The 17,778-nt window shown below is 37.3% G+C and overlaps 1 protein-coding gene across 1 annotated transcript in view; it reads right to left on the reverse strand.

Moving 5' to 3' along the window:
- The window catches only part of adam19a (ADAM metallopeptidase domain 19a), an 89,701-nt gene that overhangs the window by 19,959 nt on the left and 51,964 nt on the right, over window positions 1-17,778 (reverse strand). Inside the window, exons 5-14 of the mRNA XM_057343615.1 lie at window positions 17,608-17,684; window positions 14,511-14,694; window positions 12,106-12,171; window positions 11,470-11,541; window positions 11,146-11,312; window positions 9,736-9,820; window positions 8,348-8,490; window positions 3,408-3,585; window positions 2,009-2,098; window positions 1,637-1,832 (exon numbers count right to left, since the gene is read on the reverse strand). Coding sequence (XP_057199598.1) covers window positions 1,637-1,832; window positions 2,009-2,098; window positions 3,408-3,585; window positions 8,348-8,490; window positions 9,736-9,820; window positions 11,146-11,312; window positions 11,470-11,541; window positions 12,106-12,171; window positions 14,511-14,694; window positions 17,608-17,684 — 1,258 coding nt within the window. The remainder of the gene's footprint in view (window positions 1-1,636; window positions 1,833-2,008; window positions 2,099-3,407; window positions 3,586-8,347; window positions 8,491-9,735; window positions 9,821-11,145; window positions 11,313-11,469; window positions 11,542-12,105; window positions 12,172-14,510; window positions 14,695-17,607; window positions 17,685-17,778) is intronic.

The raw sequence follows: 17,778 nt of genomic DNA on the forward strand, positions 1-17,778 counted from the left end.
TACTTCGTTACATTTACTTGAGTAACATTTTGGAAAATATGTACTTTTTAAGTAAAATTAAAAGTGTGTACTTTTACTCTTACTTGAGTAAATTTCTCATAGAAAATCTGTACTTTTACTTCGTTACATAACTTACATTGCGTGACGTTCCTTCGTTCCTTCATTTTAAAATATGCTTTTTAAAACGCATTGTTTATTTCAAGGTTGTCGTCTCTTTTTACGGGCATTCCCGAGTGATCGATTCTTTTGAGTCGATTCCTTTGAAAGCTTTAATTGAACAATGGGCAAAACCATTTGAATAGGCTAATGAATCAGTTCAAATGATTTGTTCAGTTCGCAGCACGATCTGAATCATCTGAAGCAGGATTACTCACTCCTCGTAGCGCGAAACTTAAGAACACGCAGAACACAAAGAGCGTTGGATGAAGTGGATATTAATCTATATCTATACAATCAAAACTGCAAATGTGTCATATTGTTTGCCAGCAATGATAAATGCCCGCCATATGCGCGCACCCGCGCGACCTGTTCGTCAGACACAGCAACATGCGCGTTACCTGTCAGACACAGAGACGTGGGCTTGCAGAAATATACATTTGAAGAACAGAAGGAAGAAAACGTGTTGATGGGCGTGTGGTTCACTGTTTACTGTTTGTTTACAAGTAAGAGCGCTTCACAACACACACGTGACACAACACGAGAAAACACGAGCTTTGTTCAAAAATGTGTATTTCATTTAAGAGAGCACTGCAGATGCTCTAGATCATCTTAGGAAATGCTCTGAGTTTAGTTAATGCTTTAGTTTGATATGGTCTATTATTCTAAATAAGTTGTGTAAACTACATTGACATCAGGACTAGATGAAATTTACAGAAATGCTTGTCTCTTCTGTGTTTGTCTATTCTTTAGTCTCTCTAGTATATTGCAAAGATATCCGCTTATGATAATTAAAAATATTGATTCAAATGTAATATTAAAACATTGGCGTTAATATTAATTTAATGTAGTAGGCCTATATAATCAGATACAAAGTAACTAAGTAACTAGCTACTTGAGTAGTTTTTTCATTGCATACTTTTTTACTTTTACTCAAGTAATTTTTAAAATAGTGACTTTTACTTTTACTTGAGTAACAATTTCTCTAGTTACTTGTACTTTTACTTGAGTAAAGATTTTGGCTACTCTACCCACCTCTGCTGATTATTGTAATTATGTGCAAAAATCGAACAGTGTGGTGTTTTGACACTCAAAACTAAAGGAACCCGCACTTTAGATTAGGGTCCAGTTCTCACTATTAACCAACTATTAACGATGACTTTTGCCTCATTAAACTCTAATTACTGTGTATAAGGTAGTTGTTAGGTTTAGGTTCTGGGTAGGATTAAGTGATGTAAAATAAGGTCATGCTCATGCAGAATAAGGCATTAGTATACGTACTATTAAACAGCCAACAAGCATGCTAATAAGCAACTACAAGTAGTTGATAGTGAGAATTGGACCCTAATCTAAAGTGTTACCAGGAACGCAAATTCAACCCAACTGATTTCCAACGAACTCTGAATAACCTGGATTCACTGAATGTAATTTCTCTACAAACCAAAGGCAAGAGCACAGAGTAAAACAGCGTGTTTCTCACCGTAGCCCCATAACTGCAGGCACTGCTGCTCATGGGTCAGACACATGCCATTGTAGCAGTAGGCACGACCGTACTGACAGGACGACCCGTCCAGCTGGTAAACATTAGCGGGACAGTAGGGTGAACCTCCTGTGCAGTATTCTGGTAGATCGCAGGCGCCGGCCTGTCCACGGCACATGGTGCCAGCCTGCTTCAGCTGCGGACAGAGGGCGTGATAATGAAACTGGAGGACTTTGATAAAAGAGAGAGAAAGAGCAGGTGGTGGGCAGACTTGAGAAAGAAAGTGGATATGAAACACACTAAGTGAGAGTCACAATACAGAGGGAGGCGGGGGAGAGAGAGAAGTAAATAGATAGATAAATAGTTAGGCACCTTGCAGTCCTCACAGCAGACCCCGTGGGCACACTGCGCATCTGCCTTCAAAGTGCAATTGCTGGGGTGGCAGCAGTCATTGGTGCACTCCTGCCGGAGACGAAACACACACACAAAAACACACACAGTTTATAAATAAATTGAAAGTAAATCACCATATATCCTTGAACTCAAAGTTGTGAAAGTACTATTTTAATTTGTATTATTTTTATATCCATTCATCCAATACACATCAAATATGAAAGCCTGCTGTTCATAAATGTCAGTTTCTTTTCATAGCCAGTAATTAATATTTTTATATAATATTCATATTTTTATAACACATGGCAGTTTCTCTTGCAATCAACATATGGCTTTGAACTCATGCGGTCAGTCGCTTAGTGCAAGCCGTGAACACACACGCACACACGCACGCACGCACGCACACACACACACACAAATATAATTATACCATACAGCTGAAAATGAATAGGGGTTGGGAGCAAGTGTCTGTGTGATATTTTTGTGTGTACACATACACACACATACATCAACTGCTACACGCCTTGACATCATTTCAGAGCAACGTACATCAAGCGTAACAGACAGCTATGATTATCGTACGGGCAATAACTAAATGCTGTGATTCACTGAATATAATAAGAGAAATACACTCATTGGCAGCAGTCCTGCACCACCTATTTTTGAGTATTCAAAGTGTAGAAGGTTGGCAAATTAGGGAGGTTTGCATTAAGATTTTCTGAAAGGCAAACCAAGTATTGTTTTATTGAATGTACGTTTGGCATCCAGATGTTTACATACTGACTAGAAGTTACAGATGATACTTCAGTCTACCGCCAGCAGATGGCAAATCAGCCACCCATTATATGAGCAATGACAGGCTGTCAAACACAGCTTTACGTTTCTTCCCTCCACGCACACACTGACACGCAAGCAGATGTAAAACGCAAACATTTTTTGTGTGTCACTCTTTGTCATGCTATTTGTGTTCTGCAAAATTTCTGCCTACCTTCCAGCTAATAATAAAACAGTTATCAAAAGTTGCTTACACACACACACGCACGCTATGATAATTAATAATAAAGAAGTCAACTGTATTATTAATAATGTTTAAAATCAATAATTCTTTGAGTTAAAAATAGTTTTTATACTACTCATTTCAAAGCAAGGTAGCAGTCATAGGTGTGCAACAGTCATTTTCCTACACCGCTGAATGTGGCTCATCCAATCAGAAAATAAATCAAATCCATTTTAACAATGCAGATCGAGTTTTGATTTATTTCTTGTATTACAAACCCTCCACTGATCTCTGAAAATGATTAATTCATGATTGGTCTGATTCAATATTCTCTAAATCAATAAGTAATTCTATTCAATAATTCATTTAGGCACAAATCACCTCCGGTTCTCCGCAGTCACATTCCTCCCCATCCTCTACAAAGCCGTTTCCACACCTTTTGCCCCCGACCAAATCCTTCATGTTGGGCATGTTGAACAGACACATCCCGCCTCCCTTCTGGAAGTAGTTGTCCAGGTCTTTTTTGCTACATCGGCTGAAAACTTTCGGGAATGGATGTCTGTGGACGATCATAGAAAATAACTTTTTCTTGAATAACAAGTGACAATAAAACAACAAATAATAAAATATCTGCACAAACATTTTTTAAATTATGGAGGAAACAACTTAAACCTAAAGTGATGCTGTCAGCCCTTAATATTTATTTAATTAATTATTTTTGAGATTAATGGTTGATCAGTATGTTTTCCAATACCAAATTCTTGGATGGTTATGATTGTTCCCCACAGTTCTTACTATGTGGTTGCAGATTTGCCTCCAATTGTTTGTGTTAAAGGGATAGTTTTACCCCAAAACAAGAATTTTGTTATTTATTCATCCTCATGTCATTCAAACTTGTATATGACTCTTTCTTATGTGAAACACACACACGCAAAAAGATCTTCTGAGAAATGTCTCAGTGGTTTTGTGTCCATACAATGGGGTCAAGGTTTGGAACTATGTGAGGGTAAATAAAAGAATTTACATTTTTTGCTGGACTATCCCTTTAAGTCCCAAAACAACAACAATGCCATAGCTTGATGACGCTGTGAAGGAGCGTGGAATGATGGGATCTGTTGTCTTCAACTCCACCGCTGATGGCCATCAATCAGACGGGAACGAGAAATCATGTTAGCGGATGAGGTAAAGTAATAGTTTTATAAATGTTGCGTATAATTGTGGTCCATAAATAAGTGACTGCTCGAAACAAGCTAGTGGCTTGCTAGACGCTAGACACTACTTCCGCATTTGTCCACGACACTGTTGTCATGCGGTTTCTACGTCAGTAAAGGCGGTAACAAAGGGGAACGCGGATATGACGCCATTGACAGGCGACTGCACAGCCCCGTGTCACTGTTTAGAATGGCGATTTTCTCACGATTTACAAGTAGTTGGAAACATTTGAGATAATGTAAGTACTCAGCTGAACAAAATATATAACACTAGCTTAGTGGTTTTGGGATATTTTACAGCAAAATGGTTACAAACTGCACCTTTAAAGACGGAAGAGATTTTGTCAACCTCCATGACATCTCCTCCGATCATCTGCCTTTCCTCTCTTCCACTGTCAACACATTCTTATCTAGCAAACGTTTCTCATCAGACCTCAAGAAAGTCCACATAACCCCCTCCAACAAGAAACCCACCTCTTAACTTAATCTCACTTTTCCCATTTGGAATGTGCTGTACTCAACCAAACGTTAACCTTTCTTATCAATAACACCCTACCTGAACCCTATCCATCGAGCTCAATTCGCTCTAAACTCCTCTCCTTGAACAAAGCGCATCAGCATATACTTGTACTAATGCTGTCATCAACAGCACCTGAACAGTATATTTGAGGTTTTCTTAAGACATTAATAGGAAAATAGCCAAAACAGAACATATATATACAGCCGCGGAACAAATAAGAGACCATTTCAACATTCAAAAACAGATTTTCCAGTCTATGTCTGCCCTGAGTATCATGGACTTTTATGTTACTTCCTGTCCTGTGCCATGTTTTGTAGTCCTTTGCAGTTTTTCGTGTTAATTGGTGTTTCTTGTCATCTTGTTAAGCTTGTTCTTCCCTATGTATATATAGCCCTTGTGTTTCATTTGTGTTTGGTCAGTCGTTGATGCTTCATGTTCTTTGTTATCCTGAGGCCTATTGCACAAAGCTGGTTTTAGTTTTTACCCAGGTAAGTTTGCGTTTAGTTTGTGCATACTCTGTGTTTTCGGGCTCAAGAAGGTGGGTTGGTTTGGAGCGGGTTTCGTCGCCATGGTAACTTACGCCACACGGCTAACTTGCTCCGGAGCAGTTTTTATTCTGGGTTAGAGATCGCAAACCAAAACTGGACCAATCAGCTGTGAGTAAAGTGACATATATCTGAGGCAATAAAGCCACTCCCCTCGTATCTATTGCTCCAAATTAAAGAAGTTTAAAGTGATAAGATGTTAGAGGGAAATCTTTTGCTGCTAATTGTTTATATTTATATTTTATTGATTATAATTATGTATAATTCATATTACTCATATAAATATGAATCAATTAATAATATACTATTAAAATGTCAATTTAAATAACTATACACTGTAGGTATAAATACAAACTTCAGCTTTTTAAAGTAATGAAGCATACGTGTTTTCATTTGACCTTTTTGTGAACCTATATCAAATATTTAAATTTGGTTAATTCACTTGCATTGATATAGTCAGTAGTTGTCTTCTCAAACTTCCACTGCAGCAGTGTTTATTCCTGCCTGGTAATGTGTTTTTAATTCAGGAGATTTCTTCATCTTTAACAGAAAAGTGAATTGCGCTTACACTCGTGAGAAGTCAATTAAACTGATGCTTTGTGTTCCGTGTGATTGGCTGTACACTTTCAGGTGCACGTGCCTCACAAACTCTGGATCTAACCTGAGTTGACAGAGAAAGTTTATACCAAGCGTTGTGCAACAGCTGAACCTGATCTAAACCAGCTTGGGTTTGTCTGGTTTTGTCAACCCGAAACTTACTCTGCAACCCGGAGTTTGTTCATCTCGCTTTGTGCTATAGACCTCTGGTTTGTTTCTTTTGTCTTTCTTTTTGTTTAATAAATGTTCAACTGCATGTGGATCCGATGCCCTGACTGGTTCATGCATTGTTACAGAACGACTGACCAAACACAACTGAAACACAAGGGCATATATACGCAGTGAAGAACAAGATGAGAAGAAACACCAATTAACACGAAAAACTACAAAACATGGCACAGGACAGGAAGTAACAAAAAGGCCATGATACACAGGGCAAACATAGACTGGATCGTGACAGAAGACATAAACCAGGTTTCCATTACAGATTTGCGCAAAATTTAAGCGATTTTCTAAATGTCAATTAAAACTATCGCGGAATGACTGAGTTTCCATTAAATGATGTTATGCGATTAAAGTGTATTTTGATTCTTCACACGATAATTCATCCTGGCTGAACTTCTTCTTTGTACGTTTAATGGCAGGTTGCAAACAAGCTTTAGTGTCACCTACTGTGATGAAAGAGTGAAGAGAAATGTCTATTTTTTCATATTACCTCACTGTTCCTAATAACTCTCCATACTGCACTCACTTGTTTTCCTGCATTTGAGCCATCATCTAAGATATTACTTAATGTCAATTCCTTACATCATATCTTTCCAAATGTTCTGCCAAAACATACCGTGAATGGTCATGTGACTTTTTGTATACGCCAGGTGCCTTGTAAATACGACAAAAAGTGTTTCCATTGCAGTTTTTGCGTAATATGCCTTTATCGTATTGCCTCAAAAAACACCTCATACGAGCGTGAGAACTTTTTTGCGATACATGGGAGTTTTTGCGAAATTTACGCGATTCCATTGGGCATATTTTCTCAATTTCAATTCGCGCATTTTGAAGGGCAATGGAAACCTGGCTATAGACTGGATCGTGACAGTAGGTATGTGTTTAGGTAAAATATCATTGTTAGAAGAAAATGAAAACTGGAAATAACAGAAAAAACAGAAAAGATGTTTTGTACTTTTTTCAGACCTCATATACTGCAAAGAAGACAAGTTCATATCCACTTTTAAGTAATACAACAGTAATATTTCTAAATGTATTTAGGAAAAGTAAAAAAAAAATGTAATGTGATAACCTTGATTTTTATCAGTTTTCATGCGCCTTGTCATGTTGTCAGTCTTTCGCATTGCTGTTGGATGACTTTAAGTCACTCCTGAGGTTTGATTTTATTGATATTCAACAGACACTGGACTGGAATGGCCACAGTACATCTAGAAATCCTGATTAAATATAAAATTTGGAATGGTCTCTTCATTTTTTCTGTGGCTGAATACATACAATTAATGACAGCAAAGCCATCATTTTTGTCCTGTTGCAAAAGTGAATAAGCTTTAATGAATACACAAACTGTATGATTTATTTATGCATGATATCTAAAGATAATTACTTCATTTGCATAAAGCAAACCATAAAGTCGTTAGCTTCACATTAGTGGACTATAAACTCTGTCATATATAACAAATGAATATGATTAAAAACACCGCTCTAAACCTAAAACCATTCTCTATCATCTATTGCACAGTTGTTTTCTGCTATTTCCTATATGAACACCCCACCTCCAATGTCACAACTTCGCAACGTGTCCATCATTAACAACTCACAAGTTTCATCATTCGTCATTCATGTCACTAACTGTTCATATCTAAGCTGGCAGCTTTTTCCTTTTTATGTTTTCTGGTTCATAATATGTCTTGGAAAACAGTTCTCACCAAGTCAGCAGTAGTGTAGCGCTCCCCCAAACACTCTCAAAACGCGAACCCCTGCTGCTTCCCATTTGTATTAGAAATATTCCAACAAATGCACAGGAGTCAACTACATGCCCCCCCTTTTTTTTTCAAATTTGAGGTTTCGGAACGGATCTCAGCGTGCCTGTCTAATATGTGCTTCTTTTGTAAATAATTTAGACAGAATCTTCATCATATGACCAGAACTGGTTAAAAGTTACAATGGCGTCATTGATAGCAGCACACAAACTCAATGTCTACCCGTCACCTCAAGCTAAATCTTAACAAAGCTGAGCTCTATTTCCCTCACCGCATGCCCCTCGCTCAACATTCTGGTTAAAGGTCATGCAGTCACTGCCATCGCAAGCATTTTCATTATCAGCATATAGACTGGTCCACTCTGCATCTTATTCTGTCCACTAAGAAAGAAACTCAAGTAAAGTACTCAGTCATGCTGCAGATGTTTTTACGAATGTAAATGTAGAAAAATACCCATCCTTACCCTGTGGCTGCTGCCATCACACATCCACCCTGCTCAGCAGTGGCTTCCACACAACAGCCTTCATGGTCGTGGCTCATGCCAAAGTTATGGCCGATCTCATGTGCCATGGTGGCAGCCGCCCCAATGGGCAATTCCGAATGATCCTGGAGGAGAAAACTTTTTAATATACCACCCATAACAAACGTTGCAATAAATGAAACGGCACGTCAAAGCCATTAACTACTTTTAGGGTCTGTCTAAAATGACGAATTGAATACACAGCATTAAAGTATTTACAGTTCTTTTGCTTTCCTGCTACAGATTAATTGTTCTTCATAATGGAAAAAAGCCTATTTATAGCCCACAGGCAACTGTTTCTCTATACCAAAGTGCATCAGTTCCAACACCACGGTAAGTAAATGGCAGAAGAAGCCCAGAGGACATCTCTGATCTCCTAAGACATCTTGGATATGTTACAATGATGCCATAAATTGTAGAGTATGTCAGGTTTTTTTACCTGCAGGTGGTAATTTAAGTACCTTGGCCGGGGAAACGGCCTTTCCTTTATCTTCATAACGCAACACAAACAAAAACACACACATCAGACGCTCATACATATTTTCTCTTCCCGAGAACAGGAGCATAAACTGATATCTTTGCAAAGGGCTTGCCGTGTTGATTTTTACAGACAGCGCTGATAATACCTCCACCGCAACGACAATAATGAAATATGACATGCAGTTGTATTTCAAATTACTTTGGATGGATTTTCCATCAGTTAAATTCCACCTTAAATATCACATTGTCCTTGTGATGCGGGATCTGAGGCTTTCGGGGGACCAGCGGGGGTCCGCTTGAGATAAGCACTGCATTCTCAAACACGGATCGACCCAGACAAGACCAAAGTCTCACAGCGGGCATTTTCAATGCATTACAGTGTATATCACGTTAAACCATTTCTTTGTTTATTTTCCTATTTAAATGTGACAATTTATGTTCAAATGGATTCGTTACACAGAAATTTCTTTTAGCGAGTCAATATTGAAAATACTTTAGTATGTTATATAGACGAAATCTCATGCTCAAGATTTTCACTGAGCAACCAGTGATTCACGTCAAGCATGCATTCAAAATATGCTTCTCATGTAACTCAAAGATCTAAGCGCGCTATACTGATATAATGTAGTACGACCCCATCCGTTTGCTCATATTAAGCTGGAAGGCTTCAAGCCTCATTAGCATTCCGCAAAGTGTCTCTATCCGGTCGCACAAACTAATAGTCAATAAACGGCTAATCAGATGTGTGTGAGCTATTGATCCTTTATCAAAGCCCCTGCATGTGCCACGTACAAACCCACGCACACTATACACACACTGTTTACAAGCCCGTTACAGAAGCGCTTTCTTACCACGTTGATGCCGCCCGAGTTCTCGTGACTGCACATTCCCTCCAGCGGCGCCATGCCAATAGTGGTGCCCTTGAAAATCACACCACTTAGGAGAGAATGACAAAACGGATAACAAGTTTAGATATACACGTATATCAAACAACTATTTCATTCTACAGCATTTTTAGGGAAATAGCATGAGCACATGTAAATTTAGTATTTGAACATGTCAGTCATACTATTCCTTTAATGTCATTGCATTAGACAATAAAATATTAAACCAAATGAAGGTTGAACAGAGATATGTCAAGCAAAGTATTTCTCAAAAAACAGAAACGAACGATGCCCAAACTTGACTTCCGGTAGACATCCACAAGGAATTTTTAAAATGTCATTTAGTTTTATTTAATTTAATATACAATAAAATATTAATATGAATTATTATTAATATAAATTAACTATAAAATAAATTGTTAGATTATAGCCAAACACAGACCGCAAGTTAACTCGGTCCAGTCGTGTGCATTTGATAAAAACGTCTATTAAAATTATATTAAGTTAAATAAATAATAAATTAAGTTACATTTTTAATGTTAATTAATTAAATTAAGTTTGAAATTATATATTTTTATTATATTTTTTCATTATTTCAAGTATTTAAGCACTTTCGACTTAATAATAAATGCTACAGAAACTGTTAGGGGCCATTCACACAGAACGCATTTTTCCATTCCAATGCGTTACTTTCCCATTGTTTTTCTATGTAAACATGTGTTTGACGGAGGTGCATTACCATTACGCTCGAGTCTTTTGAAGCGCCTCGTTTTTAAGACGCAGTGTCAAGTAAAAAAAATCAACTTTTACATGCAGCGCTGCTCATCAATGTCAGTTTCAAAAGCAGTGAACCAATCAGAAGAATTTGGAAGCGGGGCAAGCGTTGCCAGCTTCTGTTTACAGTAGCAAGTTGGCATGACAACTGTTTTATTTGATGGTAACATGACGGAGGAGGCGCATACTGGCAGTGTCCGGATACCCGCGTCTCGAGACTCTCGCACTCTAGGCTGCGCTTTTTAGAAAACCATATCTGAGCGCTGTGTCTCGCATTTTTAGACGCAGAGACGCGTTCTGTCTGAATGGCCACTTATATGTACACCAATTAAAAATGACTGTAGCTAACAAAAGAAAAATGAATGAAAAAATGTTAATTTTCATGTAGATCATTTGTATGCCATTTGGTTTAATATTAGATCCAAAGAAATGAATATTATATCATTATTTTCACCTTTTAGTTTCACAGCTTATTAATTAAAGACACTTTTTTTTATAAAAAACAATAATAATGCAAAATTATGAATTAAATAGCTGTTGGTTAAGAAACAGTCCTCGTCAATATGTGTATATGTATATGGTAGTTGTGCATTGGCAACTAACGTAAGCAGTTGTGCATTGTCATGTTTCTTGCGGGATTTCAGTTTCTGTCTCCACTGAAGGAAAGACCAGAGAGTTGAGTTTGGCTCCTCGTTGATGATGCACTGATCGTGTTCTGTCCAAACCTCTAAACCGATCAGAGGTACACGAATGTTCAAGTCTCTGTAAAACTGATTAGACAAAAACAACACGGTTAAAGGTGTTTCCTCGTAAAAATTCACTGCATATATTTACACATATTATGATATTCCCATTTTGTATTCCAAAAGCAAACACGTTGTGCAAACAGTCCTTTTACCCAATGAAATGTACCCAGGCATGACATACCTTATCTACATAATTAGCAATTTCCATTATCCTCTGTTTAGTTTTTTGCAGGTCCTTGTTTTGCTTTCTGAACTGTATAGAGACAAAAGGAGACGCCATGAGGCAAATTCATCAAAACTGAAATGCACATATTCTATGTGAGATATTGCAACAACAAAAAAAACTATTCCTGAGAAATTTGATTAACTAAATCCATTCATAATGAAATCGCACATGACCTCTAGTCTTTTTCTGAGTTTTGCTGAATATGATTCAGGTTTTGATGTAAAGTCATGAAAGAAATTCAATCAGAGAACTCAATAGAATGTAACATTAAAGGATGGTCTGCATGGCCTTTTAACGTGCTCCTCATACCAGGAGACCAGAAATTAAACTATTCTATCACGCTAAAGTATTAAATGCATTGGACTTTTTGATAACTCCTTAGAAGATATCAGAAAGGAGGGCGATAAAAAAGTGGGCTATAGCTAGATAGAGATGGAGAGAGAGAGATTTAAGCAGCAACTGCCCAGTGAGCACATCTGAAGGAGAACGTAACACTACAAAACACGGTTTGTATAACTCTGCCTGCATTCTTGCTGTTGTTAAAGTGTCTCATTAGTGAAAGTGTGTGTGACACAAGTATCATCAGCTTACCAGTGTGTTGTCAGCTACTATATACAGTTCCATGTACTTAGTAGTACCCCAGACATTTCGTCTAACCTAAGGGTCGGGAAAAAATAGAGAAAACAAACAAACGTCAAACAAAAAACAACGTTAATTGCTGGGGGGGTAGGATTCGATGGATTTTTCTAGTCTCCCGGTGCTCTTTTTACATACAACGTCTGCATTCCACAAACAATGTGACAGTAATAAAGTGACAAAATAATTATATCACACACATTGATGTTACTATGAAATGAATATTTAAATGAGTATGCAAATGCTAATTGTTGTTAATGCAGACAGGTTAGGGATTGTCAATGAAGCATTTTTTTTCCTGTTTCTGCTGTTCTTCACGTTTAGTTTGATTTGCATTTTAATTGGCATGTCCAGTTTACTCCAATAGCTGTTTAGGGACGACTGGACACCTTTCAGGTTTACAATGCCATTGCCTCATTTCCTTTAAGCGACAGCTAGCTCTGTATACCAAGTAGTCACACGTAGAAAAATCTTTTGTAAATAAAATGTAAAGTGAGACTGAAAATATGTTTGGATCATTCAAAAGAACCAAATCTGTCATTTTGTGAATAAGACTTCATACTGCATGGCATGCTGCCAATGGAGATGTAATAAAAAGATACAGTATGCGGTTTTCTCAATGGTTCGTATCATTTTGCGGCTTTTACTTTTTCTCTCATCAGACCCAATTTGGTCTGAAAGCTTATCCTCTGCTAAAGCAATATTTTTGTTGCGATGTCTTTTTGATTTGATAATGGTGGTAGTGATGAAAGTCAAATATTTATTAAGAGTTGTACTTTGGAGGACACACAGTCGATAACAAAAAGCCCTGGAGAAACCAGGTGGGTTACTGGCATTTTAAATATTTTGGCTATGTAGCAATATTTTTATTCCATGTTGTCAAAGTGTCATTTTTAAGTCCTACTTTGTGACATTACACAAGTCTGAGAAAAAATGTATGACTAGAATGTTGCTTTTTCATTGCTCGGGGGACTAAATAGAGTCCATACAGACTGTCAAAACTAACTGTGTTCAGACTTGCCAAAATACCAAAGTATGCAATCAAAAGAGACCGAGTCCGAGACATTGTTGAGATGTTTTTGAAACTCACTTGAGATATCTGGGGTCTATTTTTGGGGAGGAAAAACTGAGAAGCAGGATATGTCTGACTATTTTTTTAAGATATGTTTTAGGGGCATTTTACCTTTATTGGACAGGACAGTATGATAGGAGAAGACAGGAATGTATAGAGAGGAGAGAGGGGAATGGGATCAGCAAATGACCATACAGTATGCGCATTGGCACCATATGTCAGATCACTGCCCACTAGGCCATCGGCTCTGATGACTGCTCTGATGACTTAGATTGTTCTTTCAATGGAACATGTACCATTGCATATACTGTATATACAGTATATATATAAACTACCCCTCCCCAACAAACGCAGGGACAAACTGCACTATTTTTGAACCTCAATATTCAAGAGCTTTATAATCCAGTTGTAGGGGGAATATTTCATCACCGAGGAGTGAGAGCATTAGTCCACACTGCTCTTTAAATTTATGGACCCTCTAAAATCTCATTTGTAAACAGCACGCCTGTTAGAAGTCTTCAGTTCTCAGCTTTAATGAGAAAGCGAGCGCAGGCAAAACAATACCAGGAGGAAGCTTCCGAACTGCTGCTAATAATCTTCGAGAGTTTTATAATAAATCCACATTAGGCACTTCATCAGTCTTAATACTTAACCTGGCCTTAAAATGGCTTTATTTCTCTACACTAATGAGTCAAAACACACACTTTACACGCACATTACAGGAACAAATACCTGACCTGAAACTGGGTAGAAGTGCAGAAGCACAACGAGACACAACAGACCTCAATGAGAGACTTTGTTTAATAGCTATCCATTATAGAGTGGAGGGAACGGAACATCTTTGCTTTTGCGAGGGAGAAACTAGCTCTTACATCATACACAATTCAGTCATGAGATCAGAATGCTGAATAATGATGGTAATGAGTCTTTATTTAATGACTTTCATACCTAATAACATTCAAAACAAGGTGAGATTTTTTGAAGTATTGAAGGATCAGAAAGATCCTTTTTTAGCTTAACTCTGTAATTGCATATTTACCCCAAAAAATCATGAATTTGCTCTTTTTACCTTCTATGACTTTAGGACCCCGAGACCTCCTATCAGGAGCCAATGATACCATTATATTGATGGATTTGGCAGATGTTTTTATCCAACTTGACTTACAGTGCATTCACGCTACAAATTTTGTAAGTGTGTGTGTTCCCTGGGTATCGAACCCATGACTTTTATGCTGCTATCGCAATGCTCTGAGCTACAGGAACAGAGGAACGCTCATTACTCACTGACCCTTTGATGCAAAGGTTTAAGGTGACCACTGAACAGGCTCAGGTGTCCAGTCTGATGGCCGTGTCCACAGGTGCCGCTTTTGATTGGCAGGTGTTCAGTGCGATAGAACGTGTGGTGGAGAACCTCCTGTCCTCCTATTGGCTCCAGGTAGAATGTGTCATTTGAGTTCAATACTATCAGGCCTCTGCAAGAGAAAATTTGGAGCAATGTCAGTTAAAAAGCTCTCCAATAGTCAACAAGTTCTGCAATAGAGTATAAAAAAGTCCAGACTCATTGGAATATAGTCCATGAAATATCAAAGTCCTATGAGATCATATAATAGGTTATGAAGTTACATGGGTTTGCATTGACATGAGGGTTAGTATACTGACACGATTTTCATTTTTGGATGGACTATTCTATTAACAATCCCAACAATAACAATCTCATTTCCATTTTATCTCTCTACCATCTCACAAACACACATGAGTGGAATTTCAATGGCTCTTGATCCTTTCATTGAATTGAAGGTAGAGGAGGTTTTACACTCAAATCCATTGAGTGATTTTAGAGGCAGTGCACACAAACATATACAAAGAACAGATTGTTTCGAAACATTTACTAAAGAAATAGAGAATATATGCAATTTTCCCACAGTAACAGTAACGACAAGCAGCTCTTAATTTGTTTTATATTGTTTACAAGAAAAATATACAGGAAATGTTTTGTCTTTACATTCACAACTTGTACAAATCCATTTAGCTGCGTAACCATTTGTTTACACCCCAGGGCATCCAACAATTATCTTCTAAATGAGGATTGTTATTTTTCCCAAGCTGACAACAATTTCAGACAAAATGCCTCTGATATTAATTTCATAATGGCTCCTGACACCCCAACTGTAGACAAATTTGGCTTTGATTTAAATAGCCTTATCATAAATATAATGATATTCATCAAAATAAATATTTAACAATACAAATTAAACAACAAATAACACGACAATTTAGACATTAATTGATGTCTTTGTTAATTGATTAATTGAAACAAATATCATATCAACCCAAGCTCTAACAACTACGCAAGAGTCGTCTCGAAAAATAACAAAAAAGCAAAACAAAAATGTACAGTGCTTAATAATTCAGCTCATAGAAAACCTTTCAACAGCTGTTTAATGACTCGATCGGTCTTCGCAAGAAATTCAAGACCATTGGTAATATCAAGAGACCCCTGGGATTTAGCCTTGACAACACACTGCAATAAGCACAAGAGTCAGTTACGAGAAAACACCAGCGAGCTCTCTTCTCAGACTCTGCGCTTAATGATCTGCTATGCAAACAGATGATGGGGAACGTTGATTCATCTCAGAAGCATCTCAACGGCTGCAGTCTGGTTTCAGACTCTTTCCAAAGTAAACAGAAGCTTCATAGTTCCTCCACATTCAAAATTTAACCAACCATGTACCTCGCACCGGCATAATTTACCCAAGCAAAGGAAAACATATAATATTTTTTGTGATGTTCATCTGCTATGGTAAATATATGAATCCAGCACCTTGGCACGTGGCTTGTGAGACAATGTATGTCAAAACCTTTGATTTAGTCTGTCAGCATTGTGTGTGATAACCTTTAAAAAATAGAGAGGTCTGATTTGTATCTAAGCAGTCAGTTTATTCAAATAGAGAACAGACACGAACTCAAGGCTGATATTGTTTATACACAGACAGGAAGCAGCTCCTAATGTGGAATGTGTGCAACAAACTATTAACATTCTGGTAGGGCTACAGTATTAGTCATCAGGGCTTATATTCAATAACATCCCAATATCCTGGCCAAAGCATTTACTCTCTCCACAAATTAAGCACAAAAATCTGCCAATTGAAAAATGGCCGACACTATTTACGAGGCGTATTGGATATAAAGTCCTCCCTTGTTAAAGGGACGGTTCACCCAAAATCTTGAGTTGTTTCAAACCTGTATAAATTTATTTGTTCTGATGAACACAGAGAAATATATTTGGAAGAATGCTTGTAACCAAATCAGTTCATGGCCACCATTGACTACCATAGTAGGGAAAATTACAATGGTAGTCAAAAGTGCCCCAGAACTGTTTGCTTTCCTACATTCTTCAAAATATCTTCTCTTGTGTTCAACAGAACAAAGAAATGTATACAGATTTGGAACTTGAGGGTGAGTAAATTATGATTTTTGGGTGAACTGTCCCTTTAAATCATGACATAAGGAATATTGTTACTGGGTCCAAGATGCTATTCATTTCAAGTGAAGATACTATTTAAACAACCGTTTATGAGCATTGCTTATTCATATCACACATTTAAACAAAACTTTCCAAGCTCACTGAATCTGCTGCATTCATATTTTAATAAATCGTAAAAATAATAATTCACTTTTCAGTAGTTTTACATCACGCCATGAGTGTACATTAGAATTTTTTGTTTATTGTCTATGGCATCTGATAGAGCGGTTGGACCCGGAAGCAGAGGTAGGTGACCTTTGTCCTATGACAAAACATTTGTCAAGTTCAGTAATGGAAAAAACTAAAATCTTGGTCTCAAGATTTATAAAGACAAATAAAAAAATCTTTAAGAAGATATGTGGACATCTTTAGATTTACAGATATTTACATCTTTACCAATATATCTTTTAACGATTTCAAATGTTAAAGAAGACTTAGTAGAAGCATAAAAAATGTTTTTGTAAAAAAAAGGTGTTATGTTAATGCAGTCTCATCTGTAAACAACTTTGGATCGAAGTGTTGTCTAAATGAATGAATGCAATATTGTAAGAAATAAATGCAATAATAAATGTAGATCCATATAGTTAAGCAGAAAAAAATCATTTGGTGGCTTTAGAGGGTTGACTGGCAAATAATTCAGATCACACTCAATGTGCCTGTTTTTCTCCAAATGCATCTATGTCAAATATTCCCATTGTGGATGAAAAATGTAATTAACAAAAACAATACAATAATATATGAGATGCTGTGCATATATATCACACTGTGGCATTTCAACATTCCTAAGACATTCGACCAAATGAATTGAACTGCTTGTGCTCTGGAGTGACCCGAGAAAATCCAATTATGTAGGACAACATACCTCATTCCCAAACATGTGCTCAGAGCGACCCAGGAATCTGTATGACCCCTGACCTTCCCGTGATAGAAGCAATGATCCTGCATATAAAGGAAGAGAATATGATTATTTGAGGCAGGAAAAAACAGAAAATATCCCCCAAGAGATGCAAAAGATACGATACAGCAGTTTGCA

This window comes from Triplophysa rosa, linkage group LG1 (assembly GCF_024868665.1).
Source record: "Triplophysa rosa linkage group LG1, Trosa_1v2, whole genome shotgun sequence".
Lineage (NCBI taxonomy): Eukaryota > Metazoa > Chordata > Actinopteri > Cypriniformes > Nemacheilidae > Triplophysa > Triplophysa rosa.